This window comes from Mastacembelus armatus, chromosome 1 (genome assembly GCF_900324485.2).
Source record: "Mastacembelus armatus chromosome 1, fMasArm1.2, whole genome shotgun sequence".
NCBI lineage: Eukaryota > Metazoa > Chordata > Actinopteri > Synbranchiformes > Mastacembelidae > Mastacembelus > Mastacembelus armatus.
This window is the reverse complement of record NC_046633.1, coordinates 3,952,130-3,970,119: the sequence shown is the minus strand read 5'-3', so window position 1 is coordinate 3,970,119 and position 17,990 is coordinate 3,952,130. Positions and strand designations below refer to the sequence as shown.

The 17,990-nt window shown below is 38.8% G+C and overlaps 1 protein-coding gene across 1 annotated transcript; it reads right to left on the bottom strand.

Annotated features, from left to right (window-relative positions):
* Nucleotides 1-273: 273 nt before the first annotated feature.
* vav1 (vav guanine nucleotide exchange factor 1) lies at nucleotides 274-16,554 on the bottom strand. Its single transcript, XM_026302680.1, has 29 exons — nucleotides 16,394-16,554; nucleotides 15,949-16,055; nucleotides 15,717-15,833; nucleotides 12,953-13,069; nucleotides 10,928-10,986; nucleotides 10,687-10,752; nucleotides 9,918-10,026; nucleotides 8,947-9,036; nucleotides 8,747-8,815; nucleotides 8,546-8,649; nucleotides 8,361-8,460; nucleotides 7,203-7,298; nucleotides 7,035-7,103; nucleotides 6,858-6,944; nucleotides 6,692-6,777; nucleotides 6,465-6,600; nucleotides 6,248-6,357; nucleotides 5,287-5,388; nucleotides 5,076-5,170; nucleotides 4,947-4,969; nucleotides 4,766-4,802; nucleotides 4,449-4,585; nucleotides 3,388-3,453; nucleotides 3,124-3,155; nucleotides 2,025-2,135; nucleotides 1,349-1,436; nucleotides 1,045-1,174; nucleotides 621-772; nucleotides 274-510 (listed from the first exon to the last, which is right to left on the bottom strand). The coding sequence occupies exons 2-29, from the start codon at nucleotides 16,033-16,035 to the stop codon at nucleotides 457-459; spliced, it is 2,529 nt and encodes an 842-aa protein (XP_026158465.1). The 5' UTR covers nucleotides 16,036-16,055; nucleotides 16,394-16,554; the 3' UTR covers nucleotides 274-456.
* Nucleotides 16,555-17,990: the final 1,436 nt, after the last annotated feature.

The following is a 17,990-nucleotide window of genomic DNA, read 5'->3' as shown; positions in this document are numbered from 1 at the left end:
TGTTGAATGTCAAGATGAGGTCCACACACAAAGCACCAACCTTATGCAACACCTTTGGAAGCCAGACCTTATTGTTCAACATCAGTTCCTGACATTAATGTTCTTGGGGTATAATGAGAACAAAAATAGTGTGGAAAGCAAGTCATATGGTCTTGGAAAAAGGTGTTAAACAATCATATTGGTGTGTGTAAAGTTCCACTTTGTACACTTCCAAATTAGTCATACATACATAAACTAATACATAGCACCAGTACGTACGTAGTCGGATTTAGGTAAGCTGAACAAAACTTTTATTCACATTACCAAACAGTCATTAAATCACAAGCAACAGTATCTCTCTTACACACACACACACACAGACACACTCATGCATATGGGTTAATGCAATCAATGGGAACCAGGTTATCACAGACCCCTACACACATCATGGGTCTACACATCCTCTCTAGATCCACGTCAACAGTAGTCAGAGTAGTCCTCTTCAACATAGTTGGCTGGAAATAATCCAACCTGGAAACACAGAAACCAATGCTGGTAAGGCACAATGCCTCAAAGCCTGTACATGTTTAAAAAATAAATAAATAAATAAAAAAAATCAGTGGATGTTTGCAAATTCTCACCCGGCCATACACTTCTCCTTTCCACCAACCACTGTGACCTTTCTTTGAGAGGATCTTGATGGTATCTCCTTCTCGCAGTGACAGTTCTGAGCGGTCCCTGGCTGAGAAGTCGTACCTGGCCCTCGCCACACCAAAACACCTCATGCTGCCCCCTTTAGGACAGAGGCCAGAAAAAATAATCCTCATGACCCCACATAAAACCATAACTTGTCATTTTTACACTTCCGTTTTTGCACAGGTACTGCATAAAATAGACTATATAACATGTAACTTTAATTTTGGTTGGATGAATTGCAATGAGATGTGGTACAAGTATTCAGGATAAGCAGTGATCTTTCTATGTTTACTCTACATACAGATTGTGGTAATGCAAATAACCACATTTCACACAATGGCAAACATCTTTAACATGATCATACTGTACCTGGTGTGGTATTCAGCGTGTTGTTAGATGAGTTGCTCTGCTCTGGTTGTTTGTAAGGTATACGTAGCGTGGTGTCCACATCCTTGAAGTATTCCTTCAGAGAGTTGTGCTGGTAAAACTGAATCATCTCCTGACAAAGGGAAACAGAAAGACAATAACAGGAGGAGAGGAAGAGCATGTGAAACATGTGACACAGCTGTTGCATATGGTTAATCAAACATCCACAAATATTAGAGACAGTTTTAGCACATTTCCTCTGGTCAGTGTCGTCATGTTTTTGTTGACTGAGGTTGCTGTCACTCACAATTAAACCTTTGAAGGCTTTCTTGTCATTGATGCGGTACAGGCCTTCAGTGGCCGTGATCTTAATGTGTCTGATGTCCATGTTAAACCTGAGAAAGCAGAAAGATTTGGATATAAGAGCATTATCAATAAAGTCTTGTGCGCCTGTATCAGTAAGTGAGATATTAGTGCAGCAAATCCTTCGTGATTAATATTACTGGGAAAAACAGTGTTGTGGAAATTTTACTTTTTGTTTATAGTCATTTCTTCTTTAATCCTTTGCTCTACAAAATGTCAGAAAGTTGCATTTTGCATGTTTCAATAATATTTAAGTCAAAGTTAATTGGGCATTTTGTTTGAAATAATTTACATGATCAGTTATTAAAATACTTTCTGAATTTTCTGTTAATTTTATATACAACCATCCCACCACTTCTTTCAACATGTAGCAAACACCTGCTTTTACACTGTATGCTGACGTTATTCAATATTATACATAACAATTGGAAATTGAGCCCAGTTTTAGCTTCTCAACATCTTTGACCTGCAACTGACCAAATGTTTATTGTGAGACCATCTTCAAACTATAAGCTAAACACACTAATACAAGGAACAAGCTTTTTTCCAATTCTGGGTATGTAGATAAAAGGATCCCAAAAATCAAAGTGTACTAACTGCTGAACTGTTTGGAGTCTTACTTGATGCTAATAGCAAATTCTCCTCCATCTTTCTGTCGCACGAGGAAGGTTCCATCAGATCGGGACATTAGCAGGTTTTTGGCAGCGGTTCTGTCCATGTTTCCTGCAAACCTTGAATCACAGTCAGAATCAACATGTTATTGTTTGCTTGAAATACGAAGTAACTTTTGAAAGGGGAACTAACTCAATCTTCATGGTACAAATGAAAAGTCATCAGCAATAAAACTGAACCTCAGGGTTTTGGTGCGACAGTCTTACCTGGTCTTGTATGATTAGTGGCCCATGATCACAAATGTTAGCAAACATAAGAGAGATATTGCTGTGTAACTGACACTAATGCGAGTTAGGTCACTGACTTTATGCCGCTCTATGCCAGTGCTACGCAACTAGTTTTAGCATTTATGCAGGAATTGATTTGTGGCCAAAATACCCATAGTTAACACTGTAACAACTTTAACTGTAAAGAATGTTACAAGCATGTATTTATGTTACAGTATTTGCCAATGATTATATCTTCTTATTAGAAAAGACATATTTAATGATATTACAAATGTATTTTACCATATTGGATTATTTTTGACACATTAATGCTTTTAACTACTTTAGAGTGTTATAGTGAAATGATTTATAATTTATGGATCATTCAAATTCTCATGATGACCCAGTTTAGTTTGTAGGAAAGCTGAGAATTAAAATTGGTGTCAGATGTCACCACTAGGTGGTGCCAAAGTAAACGCAAAAATACATATTACTCAAAGGACAATACTGCAGTTTTTCATAAACTGTACTTTCAAGCATTTTTTTGGTTTCACAACTGTGGTTCACTCAGTGGCAGAGAAGAGTCATTACATGTAATTTTGCACATGGGAAAACTGTTCTGTGAGGAAATGGCCCCTACAGCGTCACAGTGACAGAGTGTGTCCCAAAAGCTGCTTTATAAACAGCAGTACCTTTCAGTATCTGCTTCTGTTTTTGTGGCCGTTATCTACTGTAAGTTTCTGTGTCAGCTGGTGTTTCTCGGACAGTGTTGCAGTGGAATTAGAAATAAAGCTACGAGGTTAACAGCATTTGGTAAGCAAGAGTTGCTGTTGATACTCACCAGCCGAAGCCAGACAAGTCGGGGACTGGCCTCTGGGAAATGGTGAGATCACACAGAAGTTAGATATAAAACAAAGTGTGCAGTCAAGGGAATAACTGTAATTCACTTCCTAATATTGCTAATGTTAGTTTCAGTATGCAGCTGGTACATTTGTACAAAAAAAACAAACAAAAAAAAAACACTGGGCCAAACACATATGTCTTTGTGTTTCCTGTCCTCAGATCTTGCTTATAAAAATATCTGTAATCTTACTGTCTTACTCACAGAGACGTAGGGCTGAACTTTTTGGCACGGGAACCATCCCATCTGACCAACAGTAAGGTTTCGACCCTGAGTGACACACACAGCAACAAATCACATGGCAGCACTGGGTGGACCAAGCAGTCATTGCAACACACAAATGAAGCAGCAGACCAACATGAATAAGTAACTTATTAAACACATCCCACCCTAAAAAAAAGGACTTATGCAGTTGACATGATCTGAGGTATATCGCTCCAATATGCAAAAATTAAAAAGGAAGTTTTACAAATCATGAAAAGACTGACCACAAACTGTGTGGTGATATGAAAAAGTAAGTTGTGGTTTAATTGTGGAGTGTATAGAAACAGTTTGAGAGCAAAACTTATCGCAGATTAAAGCACAAAACCAGTATATCGCATGTTTTTGCTTTTTTACTACAATACATTCACATTACTTAAATTTTTCCAGAACAAGCCTAAAATGTTAGATGAATTTGACTCTTTACTAATTTGTGTTTATTTGTTTCAGAACCCCTTAAAGTCATTTGCAGCCATTTCACTGAGATTTGTAATAATCACAGTGAAAAATAAAGAAACAAAAGGTCATTTTTGGTCAAACTGAAGTTGCCCCTATTTCACAATTGCCTGACAAGTACTAAAATGTCAAACACCAACTTACAACCAAATAATCAGCACCATGGAAAATGTCACCTAATAGCTCTTCTTCAAGAAGACACAGTATTGTGATTCAGTAAGACAAGGCAGTTTAACCATCAGCACGAACAATAGCAGGACCAGGAAACTGAAGCAGGTAAATGAATTTTAACCATTATGCTTGACTTATTTTCTAAATTAAACCTTTTAAATGAATCATAGATTAGACAGAAGTGCATGTTGCGCACAAGGCAAAAGTGGAAGCTAGTCAACAAAATGCATAAAGGAAAAAGACAAAAAAGCCCGAAAAAGATGAAAACATCTCACGCCTACACATTAACCACGGGAAACAAGGCTTGAAAACACAACAAACTGAAGTGTGACCCCCTTATGCTTCAGAATACAGTGTATATGTTCAGATTTGGTTACCTCCCACCATGCAAGGTCAGCATCAGCCCGGGTCAGTTCAATGATATCACCTCTGGATAGGTGAAGTGGCTGGCCGAAGCCCACAGGAGGTGGTGGCAAGCCATAATACTCCTGACATACCTCCATCTTAGGAAATCCTGAGTGAGAGGGTGAGGAGGTGAAAGACGACATGTGAGGAAGTAGATCTGACTTTAATTTCAACAAATATTTAATTTACTCTTGAACATTTAGGTGCTTGTTTTTGAGAATAAAGGTTCTATTTTTTTGTTCTAGATTTTTAATTAAAAATGTAAATGATCATATAATGAATTTCTTACCTGTGCCAGAATGTCCGGAAGACCTCTGTGTTTTATTCTGGAAGAACAAAAGACAAAAGAACTGGAGCAATCAAACCTATAATTTTTCTACTTTAGGTTAAATTTAAAATGTAAAACACCCCTGAATAGCATAAAACCTCATTAATGTAAAAAAAAAAAAAAAAAAAAAAAAAGTTCTTACCTTCCTTGTAGTTCCAGCATGATCTACAATTTCAAGAGGAGAGTCAGTGTAAGAACTGATAATTATGTTAAATAATGATAATAATGCTGATGAGGAGTAGAATTCACATCCACCTGCATGTTTACAGACCTGAATTACGCCCACATGCAGGGACTCTGCCTAAACACTCTTTATGTGCAGCCATTTTACAGCGTGAGCAGAGATAGCCCTGGAAAAACGTGCCCCTGTAGACGACAGATAGAGAGATTTAGTCACAACGAATATGTCTTCTGTGTTTTTTTGCTTTTTAAACTGGAGCTACGAGAGGAGCCAAACAACGGTGCTAGTGAGACAAAACCACCTTAACAGCATCGAGCAGGCCTTGCAGGAGGTGGTTTCCTCGAAGCAGAACATCTGGAAGTCATGGCTGTTCGCAGTGGCGTTTTCTGGGCACATGTTTGACCTGCAACCATAAAATACAGCTGCTTTGACCAAAGCCAGTGACTCAAAGCTTCACAGAGCTGTTCTGATGAAATTAAAAAAGGTTGTTCCTCTCTGCCATAATGAGCCCTTTATTTGGTATTGAATGAAAGAAAGAGTAGCAGGAACACAGTGCAGTCAGAGCATTCAGCAAAAACACAAAACCTTTATAAATCAGCATCTGACAACAATTCTGTTTCCTCCAGTGCGTTGTAGATTATACAGATTACATTTTGATACAACGCTGACATGTCATCACTTTTTAGGTTATGTGAATATATTAGCATTTCCTCCAGTAGATATGGAGAAATGTCAGCATTCATTTGGAACAGGTTTCTGGCCACTCCCTTTTATCTCTGTATTTGGTCTCTAACTCCTGAGCAAATGTAGCTGCTAAACAAATCTAATGAGCAAATGCAGCTGCTAAATGCTCCCCTACGTTCACCAGCTTTAGCTGTACCATACTTTCTGTTCTCAAACTAATCTAATGTGGTTTTGTACAGAGTTTTTTTCCTGCTGGGGCTGAAAACAAGGCTGTGAGAGTGGAACAAAACCATAAATTTGTGGGCCAAAACAATGAGCTGAAACTCACTGTAAAGCTCCACACAGAGGGGAACTGTCGAGTCTGGTGGGAACTGTCTGTAAGTCAACACTACAAGAGGCCCCTGGGCTTTATGCATGCTGATAATAAACCAGCAAAAGTGGTAAACTACCATTTGCTCAAAAATTTGTAGATGCATGAGCTCACAAAATCAGTGGAAATCAACCTCACTCTAATCATGGGACAAGAATTCGGTGTGTGTATTTCCTGTGTAGTTGTGCAGGAGTGTATAGCAACTCACAGAGCCATCTCAAACTGTTCCAGCCATTTCTTCTTCAGTTCTCTGGTTTTGAAGAATAAATCATACCCAGACCTCCCATAGCAGTTCAGCAGAAGGAAAAAGTAGGACCACTGTTCACACACAAACACACACACAGTCAGCCCTATAGATGTCTGTGCTACACATGGATGTACTAGCTGGTGTAATTTGTCAATAGGTGCTAAAAAGTAGAGAAAACCTTTTTTTTGTCCTTCTCTCCTGTGGGTTCATCTCGTATCTGGTAGTTCTGCAGTTCAATGATCTCCTTTAGCTCAAATGTCTCCCCACTCTTCTTCTTACATACAAACATGGCCTTATCAAACAGGAATGCATACCTGACAAACAGCAAAACACACAGAGACAACACAAGTTCAGACACATGGCACGAATGCATGAAAGTCACACTGACACATAAATGACACACACCTGTCCTGCTTAGACTTCTTCTCCGTGCTGGAGATCTTCAGCTCTCCGTCGATCTTGGGCCGACCATAAAGAGCTAGAGACTGAGTCTAAAGCACAGAGGAGGTGAGAATGAGTAAGTATTTAAATAAACTCCCACAAAGAAATAAGAGGATCAAAGTGACCATACCATGTTTTCTATGGACAACTGGAAGCTGGTGATCTGCTTGAGGATCTCATTGTCTCGCTTCACCTCGTTCACACACTGCGCCAAGTCCTGGAAACACACACAAATATGAATGAAGTAACACTTAAATATTCTAAATTTAAGTGAATGGTTGACATAAACACACATCCACACACTTACTCTCATGGCATCAAGAGCTGTGCGTAGATTTTCCTTTTCTGCTGGGTCAGTGGTGTGTTTCACCAACTCCTACAACAACAAACAAACAAAAAATATATATAACAGCAAAGTAAAAATAGTTTGGACAAAGGATATTTCAATATAATACACATGCACACACAGACATACCTGTAACAGCAGGTGATATTTGAGGACTCTCTGCATGGGGACCATGAGTAAGTCTCTGAGAGAAAACCGTCCACTGTTTGCCCTCTTTGAACACTCCTAAGACAACAGAGGAGGACACAAACATCAGTACACCACAGATGTGTTAAAGAATCAGTTTTCCTTGTAGCCAAAATGTGGTACTAAACCAAAATGTACCCTCTGACAGGACTGAGAATCCACAAAATTTGGTTCTGGTTTAATACCAACTAATATCAGTGGCAGAATCATTGCAGATAAATATACTTTATATTATTTAAGCAAATAATAGATCATCAATAAATCAACACCATCTAATTTACCAAAGCACATGTGAATTACATAGACATATGAATGTTCAAATACAAGCTGGACTAAGAAGAACTAAAAAGATTATCACTGCAGCAGAGATACAATACTACATTTTTTGGTATTGCTCTTATTAATATCAGTACTGTTACTTGTGTGTATGGTATGTCCCAGAAAGCATTATGAATTATAAAAGCCACATCTGTTGACTGATTCACAGGAAACCTCAAACAGCACATGTGGTCAAGGATTACACCAAGCACAGAAGCTCTTTTAACAGGGTGTGGGCTGCACGATGCAGAAGCACAATTGTGAAGAAAAAAAGCAAGCTCATACACCAGAAATATCTCTCTTCCTCTTTTTGGGGGAATTGTGCTCCCCAAGACGCAACATCTGTATCAGTGTGTCTTTTCCCTCGGCACTGAGAAAAACTGGCAGTAGGTCTGTCTGCCACACAGTCTGCAGCTTTCTTAATACACCCATTAAGCTAAAAACAACAAAATGCAGGTAAAACATAGGTCTATTAAAACCATTACTATAACTAAACACAGCACTTAAGTGGCATCACAAGTGCTGCGGTAAGTACAGAACTGGTTTCCCATCGGACCATCAAACAGTGTTCAAAAGGGCTGAGTGCAGCAGTGACTCTACATTCAGTTCAGACTATACTAGAAGAAATTTGCACCCTCAGCTATAAAAAAAACTCCTCATGCCCTTATCAAGAAACACACATCACCTGCTTATTATGCGTGAGCTTACGAGTGGAAAATGTATTTTTTAGTGCAACCTCACACATCCCCTGTGCTCCTGTTTTTGAATGTGTATCTTCCTCACCTCCAGTTTCATCCTGATATCTTCCCTCATATTTGAAAGCTTGTCAAGGTGTTTTGTTGCTGCTTCCACCTGGCTACAGTAGCTGCCGTACAGCAGGAGCCTGAGGGAGGGGAGAATATGAATACATGCTGTATTATAATATCTGCAGTGTTACTGTGTAACAGAAAAATGGGTATGTTGTGTACCTCTCCTTGTAGTTCAGAAACACCACGTAGAGATTTTTGGCACCAAAAGTTTTGATAGAGCTACGGACATCCTCTAGCAAATTACGATGAGTGTCAGCCAGTTCCTATGCAGACATACACATATACAGAAAAGATAAACGTCTAAGACATGAAGGTAAACCTGTACACAGGATCAAACGTGTAGATATTCTCCTGCCCTACCTTTATGTTGATGAAGATACTCTCAATGTCTTGAACCAGGAGAAACCTCTCAAGAGGTTTCATAAAGTGCTGCAGAAAAGAGAGGGCATGGATGTTACTCTCTCATTGAATGTGCACATGACTGTCTGCTTGCATGCTTGTGTGTGTTTTACAGTATGTGTGTAAAAGCATGAATATTCAGACTGAGCATGTGTGAACACCTGTAGTATAGATTGCAGTGTATCAGAATATTTCTCTTCGGTCTGTTTGATCTCCTGCAGGCAGCACTCTCGTTTGTCGATCTTCTGCTGCTGTGTAAACATACAAAACAGATTACATTTAGAATTCATGCTACTGGAAACTGCATTTTTTGATGGTTTAGGAAGAAGTTAGTTCTATTTTTTCTAACACAGAACAATCAAAGCTTCCAGCTGATACATACTGTAGATATTTGTCAGAAAAATGACAGTAATATTCTTAAACATAGAACCTTTTCTGTTTCAGTGGCATTACCTAAGAATTTGTAGCCATTTTTGTCTCCTGTTCATTTGTGACCCTGACTCTCCTGAGGCCTCATTTACTGCTGCAACCATCACAATGTCTCAAAGCCAGACTGTGCCTACATAACTTATATTGCAGGATGACATTTACACATAATGCTTTTCCTAGATAGGGCTGCTATCTGCAGATGGTGACACATTGTAAAAGTCTCTCCACAACTGGGGTAATAAAAAACAAACAAAACATTTTAGGTGGCAGGAAAACCTTAAAACTTTCAGGATCTGATAAAAACAGATTTATATTCGCAGACATCACCAATAAACTAAAAAGTCGGCACTTTTGGCAGATGTCTGGTCAGATTTGTAAATTAGTTTATTTATTCTTTGATCAGATAAATCTTTATTTAAACTTACAGTTTGCCTATTTTAGACTGAATTGTGTTAAAAAACACATTTAAGAGAAGTTTGACTTTGGCTCAAAAAATAAATACAAAAGATTCAAGTATTGTATAAAATGATCAAACACTATCCAGCTAAAATGGTCAGACAACTGGTTTACACTTTTACTCTGTGTCACAACCATCTAGACTGAAGTACATGGCAACAGAGCTGCAGAGCTCGTCTACCAACACAGCCTGAACCTTTTATTAGTTTAAGATCTAATGTCGTTCATGTTGTGACCATCCACTTACAGCTTCAGGCTGTTCGTCCGTCCTCATCAAGTCTTCATAGATCTCATCCCCTTCGTTCTCTTCATCCTCCACAAAGTCATACAGGTCATCATCCTCATCCACTGTATCGCTGATAAACACACACACACACACACACACCATCATCACCATCACAGTATTGCCATGTCTTCACTAAAGTCCTATAGAGAAGCATGTATGCACAACTATTCAGTGAGAAAAGGAAGAAGTGCAAGGATCAGTCCTCAGAGTTTAAGAAAACATCACTTGGTATCTCTACACATGAATGACAAGTTTATTATCATGGCACTGCATAAGGAAAATGTCTAAAATAGGTCTGACAACACAGCATTTCAACCTACAAGAACAGGACAGTTATTGCTGAATTGTATTTACATAAAAGATCTTTTTCAAGATGATCATGTTCTAATCTTGATTTTTGATACTGCCATTTTTTAAACTGCTTTTTGTTCACACAAAGGTTTGCTTGATGAAGAAACTGGAGGTTAAAAGGAATTTTTAAAAGCAGACAATTATTTAAAATGAATTTTTTTTAGCTTCCTAATTGCTGTTATTCTTTTAATGCCTATGGACTTTAGGGTTCAGGAACATTTAGTTAATTATTGTTTTTTGTGTGAAATAAGAATAGTGATGTAACCATTTACTGTTTCGGCTAAAAAGGGGATTTGCTACTGACCCATAATCCTATATCTCATACTCTTTCTTTTGTTTTTAGGACTACCTCAAACATTTTCAAAAACAAATGACTTACTCCATCTGGTCAGACAGACCGCTGTAAATCTCTTCATCAGGAGTGCATCCTTCAAAAGGAAAAGGCCTGGAGGAGGGAAAGTATAGGTGAACGTGTTAGAGTGGTAAAGAAGGAAAGATGTAGGGAGAATGATAATGATATGTACAAATTTATCATTGATTAAACTGGAGGGGTTAAAATGAAATGTTATCCAAAAACTGCATAAACATTAATTATGCAAAACATTAAGGGAACTACGTACTGAAATCCATGTTGTATTGAAATGGATGAATGAGACAAGATGGACAAAGTGTCAATGACCTGTCACACACAAATACATAAAAAGGCACAGAGTTAGTGTATACCATGTGAAACCCAGACAAATGTAAGAGCTGTTTCACAGCTTCGACATTAATGCTGAATAATTCTCCTCTGGCCTAGTTTCATGCTTCCTGAATTTAAACAAGAACTGAAGTATCATAATGAGTGATGTGAGAAATTCAGTTTCTTGAGATGTGATGCAAAGAAGTCACACAGCAGTGTAAATGAAACTGATTGGTCCTTCTGATGAAGCAACAAGATGTGTCAGTGAGTTTGAACAGCTCTGCCTCTCTGAACACAGTTATAACATAATGTACAAAATAATGGTTGTTTAGTTAATTGGACTGCAATTCAATCTTATTGTTCCCTCTCGAAAATCACATCTGACTCCTGCCCTAGTTAAACTTTTCTCTTGTGCTGCAATGGCAAACAGAACAATTCAAAACATGCCCCTCAGAGTGTGACGTTGCAGTGCTTTTCTTTCATAAAAAAAACAAAAAAAAACTGTACTGCCCAGGTGAAGAGCAGACATCTCAGTGTGCACTGCTGAACATTTCTCTTTTTGTACTTTCATTCAAGAAAAGAAGAGAGACGGAACAAGAAGTGAAAGTCTGTGGTAGACATTTACAGGTTAAAAAAAAAAACAAAAAAACATCCGACAATACTGATAATATTTTATTCTACTGCCATATAAAAAAAAAAAAAAAAAAAAAAAACTATAATTTTCACTACTAGGAAATAGGTTTATTTGTTTTCTAGCAGAGGCAACAGGACCATTAACACTCATATGTGTCTGTCAGGTAACAAACACAGAAAACAGAAAAACAGAAAACTTAGTTTCTATCCAAAACACCAGCAGCACCAAATTCAATACATCGTGTATTTTTACATGTACCACCTTCTAGTTTTGTGTTCTATTCTAAGCTAACTAACTTCTCTCTGGGTTAACCAACAGACCTAAGCGCGGTATTGATCTATTAGTCAAGCGGAAGCAGAACCAAGGACGTCAGTTCAAGTTATTCTGATAATACTGTCTCTAATTCTGAGGTGAAGCCCCCTATAAGGTTTAAGAAACATTTAGTTCCTTGGTACTAAACACTCATTAAATAGTGGAAAGGAAGTATGTACATATCCCCATCATCATAAGAACAGCACAAGCTACTTTACACTTCTACATTCATCTCAAAAGAAGATGTGCTTTTTACTCCAATACATGTCACTGGCAACTAATGAATGAATTAAGATAAATTACAATATATAAATAGAAATTCAATGAGCAGTTCCCAGATTTTTTTTGACTTGTGCCTCGTCATGAAGATGCAGTTTCTTCCTTGGGCCCCTAGTTTCATGTTTCACATGTCTGAGATTTTTTAGTTTTTTTAATGAAGTAATTTAATTTAGAACGTATTAGAAGACCAAAAGGCTAAAATTATCAGAAAAATCAATCTGCGTTTCAAAAATGAATACATACTGTAACATGAAGCGCTAATTCTGTTAATTAACTCATAATCCCTTTGAAGGATCCTGACCCGTATGCTGAGAAGTGAAGGGAGAAGCTCAGTGATAGGAACATATTATGTAAAATACTCCACACGCAGGTTCAGGGTTCCACCTCCTGATGACTGATTTGGTTTTTTTCGACACTGCTTCCTCTTATTTTGTACATACAAGTGCACATTTTCATTCTGGTGCTGTTCATTGCTGTTTCGGTGCTGTTACTGCACCACACTGAAAGTGAAAGAGACTTGTGAAGTACTGAACTCATGCATTCACACAGCAGTTTCAATTAAAAGTCACCAAGCTGCTTCCTGTTAGGGGTATGTGGGTGTCTGCAAGCTGCAGCGCAGAGTTTGGTTGACTCTGTTCACGTTTCTGACTTCTACCATAATGACTGGAGAATGAGTGCACTACACTGCATTAGAGAGAGAGTCAATAGGGTCAAACACGTAGGTAGATGTAGCGTTACCTTTGCAAAGTCTCGAACATCAAACAGGTCAAAAGCCTCAAAAAGTTCACTCTTTTTGAGATGAAACTTCTCCTGACAAACTGCCAAGAATGTCCGGATATTTTTCAGGCACAGGAACTAAACAAAACAAAAAACAAAAACTTTCATTTAGTGTTGGAACAATTAGTCAATGAATTCAATTTGTTTATTCCAAATCACAAATTTGCCCCAGAGTGTGTACATGATATGGCACCTTCAATCTTTAGACCCTTGATTCTGAAACATTCTCCAAAGCACCTCTTGTTAAACAGTCAGTCGATGAACAGATCATGACGAGACTACAATGCTAGAAATCCAACATATATGTCAACCACATCGTGGCTTCAGTGTCTCACGAGTGAAGCTGCTGCTTGTCTCTTGTTTTAATGTACCGTAAACTGTGCACTCAAAATGAAGAAATCACCATAGAACCAATGATACATTTTTTCACTATGACGTCTGTTAAACCAGAATATTACTCACATAATACAAACAATAATCAATATTTAGTAAGACAGAGATTAAACAAAACATACAGAACCTTAAAGACCTGACAAGAGATAAGACAAAACATTTAAATGATAATAAAGTGCAGCATTATAAACAAAGACAAAGCTTTACATAATGCGTGCGTCAAGCAGAAACACTTATGGCACAACTATATAGGACAGTGAGAGCAGGTTTTTAACAGGGTTGATAGACACTGCTCAGCAAAGTAAGATGAACATGTTTCGTTTTCTTCTTAGTTTGTCCAATTAACAGACTATTGGTTTTCTGCAACTACAGTAGGCGCATACACACAAACATGAGGAGTCATGTATCAACACAAAAAAATATGTGACTCGAAAAGAAGCAACATAAAAGGCAGAATATTAAAGCTAAATTATAGCTCCAGAAGAAACCGCAGAGAGCACAATGCACAGTACAACTGACACGGTGGTCAGACATTTTCTGTTTTACATAACTTCCTGAACAGGCTTCTCTCTCTGCCTCTCTCTCTCTGTCTCTCTATCTGTTCAGCAGTGGAAAAGGCGGAACTCTAAATTGAGAAAAGGGGAACTGTTGAGTTCTGGCAGATACTGCTGCGCCATCACATCACCATGAACACATTCCCACTTTCAGCAGCCACACAATTTGTAGTAAACCTTATTGCAAGAGATTACACAGTTAAAGTTAGAATCATCCTGTAACTGTGTAATCAGGTGTGTGTGTGTGCCAGTGTGTGTGAGTAGATGTCAGAGTGGACTCCTCTTAGTCACCGGATGCTTCTTAACCAACTTTGACCTCATAGGATTTCCCAAAGTTTCACACTGGCACGTGTCATTTAATTCCTGCGCGTGCACACACACGTGCACACACACACACACACACACACACACACACACACACCCACACACACACACACACACACACACACACACACACACACACACCCACACACACACACACACACACACACACACACACACACACACACACACACTTCAACCCATCTTTTTTTTTTTTTTTTTTAACTAGCTTGAGTTTTTTGCACAGCCTGATGCGGATTTTGATAAAATGTGGTGAACAGACCACCAGAGACTAATCATGACCATGATCTAAACAAAGACTGGAAACAAGGGAAAACACCTTGTTCAGTCCAAAGGTTAAAAAAAATTACCACAAATTAAAAAAAATTCTTTCCAAATTAACAAAAAAGTGTAAATCTGCAGGTTAGTTTTTTCCCTATTTCCAGTTTTTGTGCTGAGATGCTTGGTTGCTGGTTGTAGTGTCATATATACTGCACAGACAGACAGACAGACAGACAGACAGACAGACAGACAGAGAGACAGAGTGGCATCAATCCTCTCATCTGACTCTCAGCAACAAACCACAATAATGTACTTCCCAAATTGTCTAACTATTCATTCTAAATTGCAACATAGGAACTTTTTAGCATTTTCCCACTAACTACACTGCTTTCTGTTTTACACATTTAGAGCCAGACGCAAATTAAATATGTTTTTATGTGAATTTAATTACAACTATAGGTGTGGTCACAGTCGTACAATGTTAAAATATTCATCGACCATTTTTTAAGAATTAGGAACAGATTCTGTCTATTGTGATTCCCCTAAAATTCCTAAAACCTGTAGTGGGGAAAAGATTGACAACATATTGTTGCATTTGCAGATTTTTTAGAAAACATATCGATGTCAAAAATAGACAAGACGTCCATAGATGTTTCGTTGTATTGTCTTGTTGTGTGTCCGTCCCTGTCAGGTCAGGCTGTGTACTTTGGGTCCTGGAACCTCCTGGATCATGATCTTTATTTACAATATAAAATTTTGTCATTGTAAATTTTCATGATGTGAATCTGTTATGTTCATCTAGTCTGTACACATGAGGGAGAAGGTCCCCCTTCTGTTCTGTTTCTTTCATTTATGGCCTACGGACAGAGGCTGTTGACTGCAGTACAGACTGTACAGACCTGTGAGGCAAATTCATGATATTGCCATATGAATAAAATATGACTTGATCAGATCTGACTTTTTTTAGTAATGTACATGCTCTTTGAGTATTTTGTTTCTCACTGTTGGTTTTTCTTCTTCTCTAACATCCTTCAACTCTCCACGCTCCCGGATGTGAACGGATAATGATCATAGCATTTTCCTATCGGACACTGTCAGGACTTCAGTATCTGATAGGAAGTCGCCATGGAAACAAAGCTGGAAAAGGTGTGTGTGTGTGTGTGTGTGTGTGTTACCTGGGACATCTGTGGGCGCAGGTTGATCTCTTTCAGGTTGACGGCCTGATGCAGCAGGTTGTTGAGTAACTGGCACAGCAGCACACCATCTCTCAGAGCCTGAGCCAGGTCACACACCTTACACAGCGCGCGCGCACACACACACACACACACACACACACAGATTAACCTGAGGAGCCAGGATGAGCATTGATGTCCAGGTGTGTACCCATATGTGACACAGCTGACTTACCTGTGCACCCTCCCATGTGACCCGATGGTTCTCAGGCAGGACTCTGCAGTCTATCAACCACATCGCACACTGCCGCCACAATTCCATCTTTTCTGAATAAGTGAAAACTAAACAGACACAGCAGTTCAGATCCTTAGTCAGAGGTCTGATGGAGTCACTGACTGAATTCACACAACAACCTCTTGAATCGTTTCTTTTACACATATACATTTGCTTTGAATCTCCATTTGCCAGTGTAACTCCAACCCAGCCTTGAAAGTGACTATTATTCAATCAGTTTAGGCCAAAGGAGTATCAAATCAGTTGGCCCACAGTGAGCACCGTGTAGTTCCTCTCTGTGTCCTTCTTGAAATCGTGCAATAGCAAAGAGGCCACTTCTGAAACAGAAAAATGACATTTTCTAACAGCATATCAATGTAGAATGAGTATTATACCCAGCTCTCACCTTCAGAAGTGTCTCCTGGCAGGTCTTTGTCTTCTTTCTCGATGTTCACCTCCTCGTCCTCATTCCTTTCATTATCTAATTTTCAGACTTCGGCGCTCTCGTTAAGCCTTTCTTCCGTGGTGGGTGTTCTGCAGAGTTGCACTCTGTCGACGGCTTTTAACTTCATGCCGCAACTTCCGTTTCTTCTGACGCGCCCTCACACAGAGATGCACGCACACATACACACACACATGCATACACACAAAGCTGCTGCTGTTGCTGCTGTGAGTGGCACAAGTTGATAAAAGGAGCTCTGTGTGCTGTGTGTGAAACGGTGCGAGTAAAGCCATGCATGATATCAGACAGAGCAGGGTTGAAATGAACACAGAGTACAGAACACGAGTTTATCAAAAGATGAATGAAGGCTGGCAACGACATTATTTAGACACCCCCCATTCAAACAGGTTACATGGTAAATATGAGCGTATTTCAGGGATACAGGCTTTTGATATGTGTTGTGAAAATAATATGAAAAATTCAAGCATCACGTTTCTTTAAAGAGATGTCATTTGAAACTACCCCAAGTCCTTTTTTTTACTGGCATGTGGGTGCATATTTAGATTCTTGGTTGGGAGTCCCTACATTTAAATCTCATGTATGATGAGATCTCTGAGATCTTTGTTTGTCATTCATACACAAGGTGTTGAACTTGCGGTGCTGAACAGGTGTTCAACAAGGTGTTGTACTAGTGACCTCAGCAAGTCACCCCTTCTGATGAACGACATAGCGACACAGTTGTCTATGCTCGTTGAGACCGTCACAGTACATCAGGACAGGACGTAATGTAAATGCAGTTTCTGGGTGACAGACTCACACACGCACACGCACACGTTTGTCTATGTCTAGTGGTGTTTAGGTAGTTATGTGGAGTGGTTTGGTGGGTTTAAGATTTATGTTGCAAGTCAAAACACAGATGTGATTGCAGTTTAATTATGTGTTGTCATAGCATCAAAATAATACTCTCCATTAACATCTTTTTCCTTGTTACTGAGGACAATCCATGAGCATCATTGTGTGTGTTACTTAAAAAGTATTAGCTATTGTGTTTTTGAAATGTATTTCTCAAAGCTTTGCGTATCAACAGCACCAGTGGCGGTCGTTGTTAATCTGGGCCGCGACCGATCTGGTATGGAAGTCATATTTGTGATTCGCATTTTTGATTTGACTTAGATTTTTACGTCGGATGCCCTTCCTGACACAACCTTCTGCATCTACCCGGACTTGGGACCGGCATATGAAGACAGTGGATTGTGCCCCCCTGTGGTTGGCAAAAATATGGACAAATATTTAGGTTTTTTTTTTTTTTTTTTTTTTTTACAAACAGGTGCTTACATCCTATTAATAAGTCATCAGACTAAAGTCGAAATAGCTCTCTAACTTTGTGGACAGCGACCAATGAATGCTAAAACCTGGTGCAACTTGTCAAGCAGAGTCATAAAGACAAGTTGTATCAATATTTGTGACAGAATGAAAATAAACATTGCTGCGTTAGAAGCACAGAATACTGATAAAATACTAAATACGTATTTTAAAGCTGCAGCCTTTCCTGCAGTTGGTA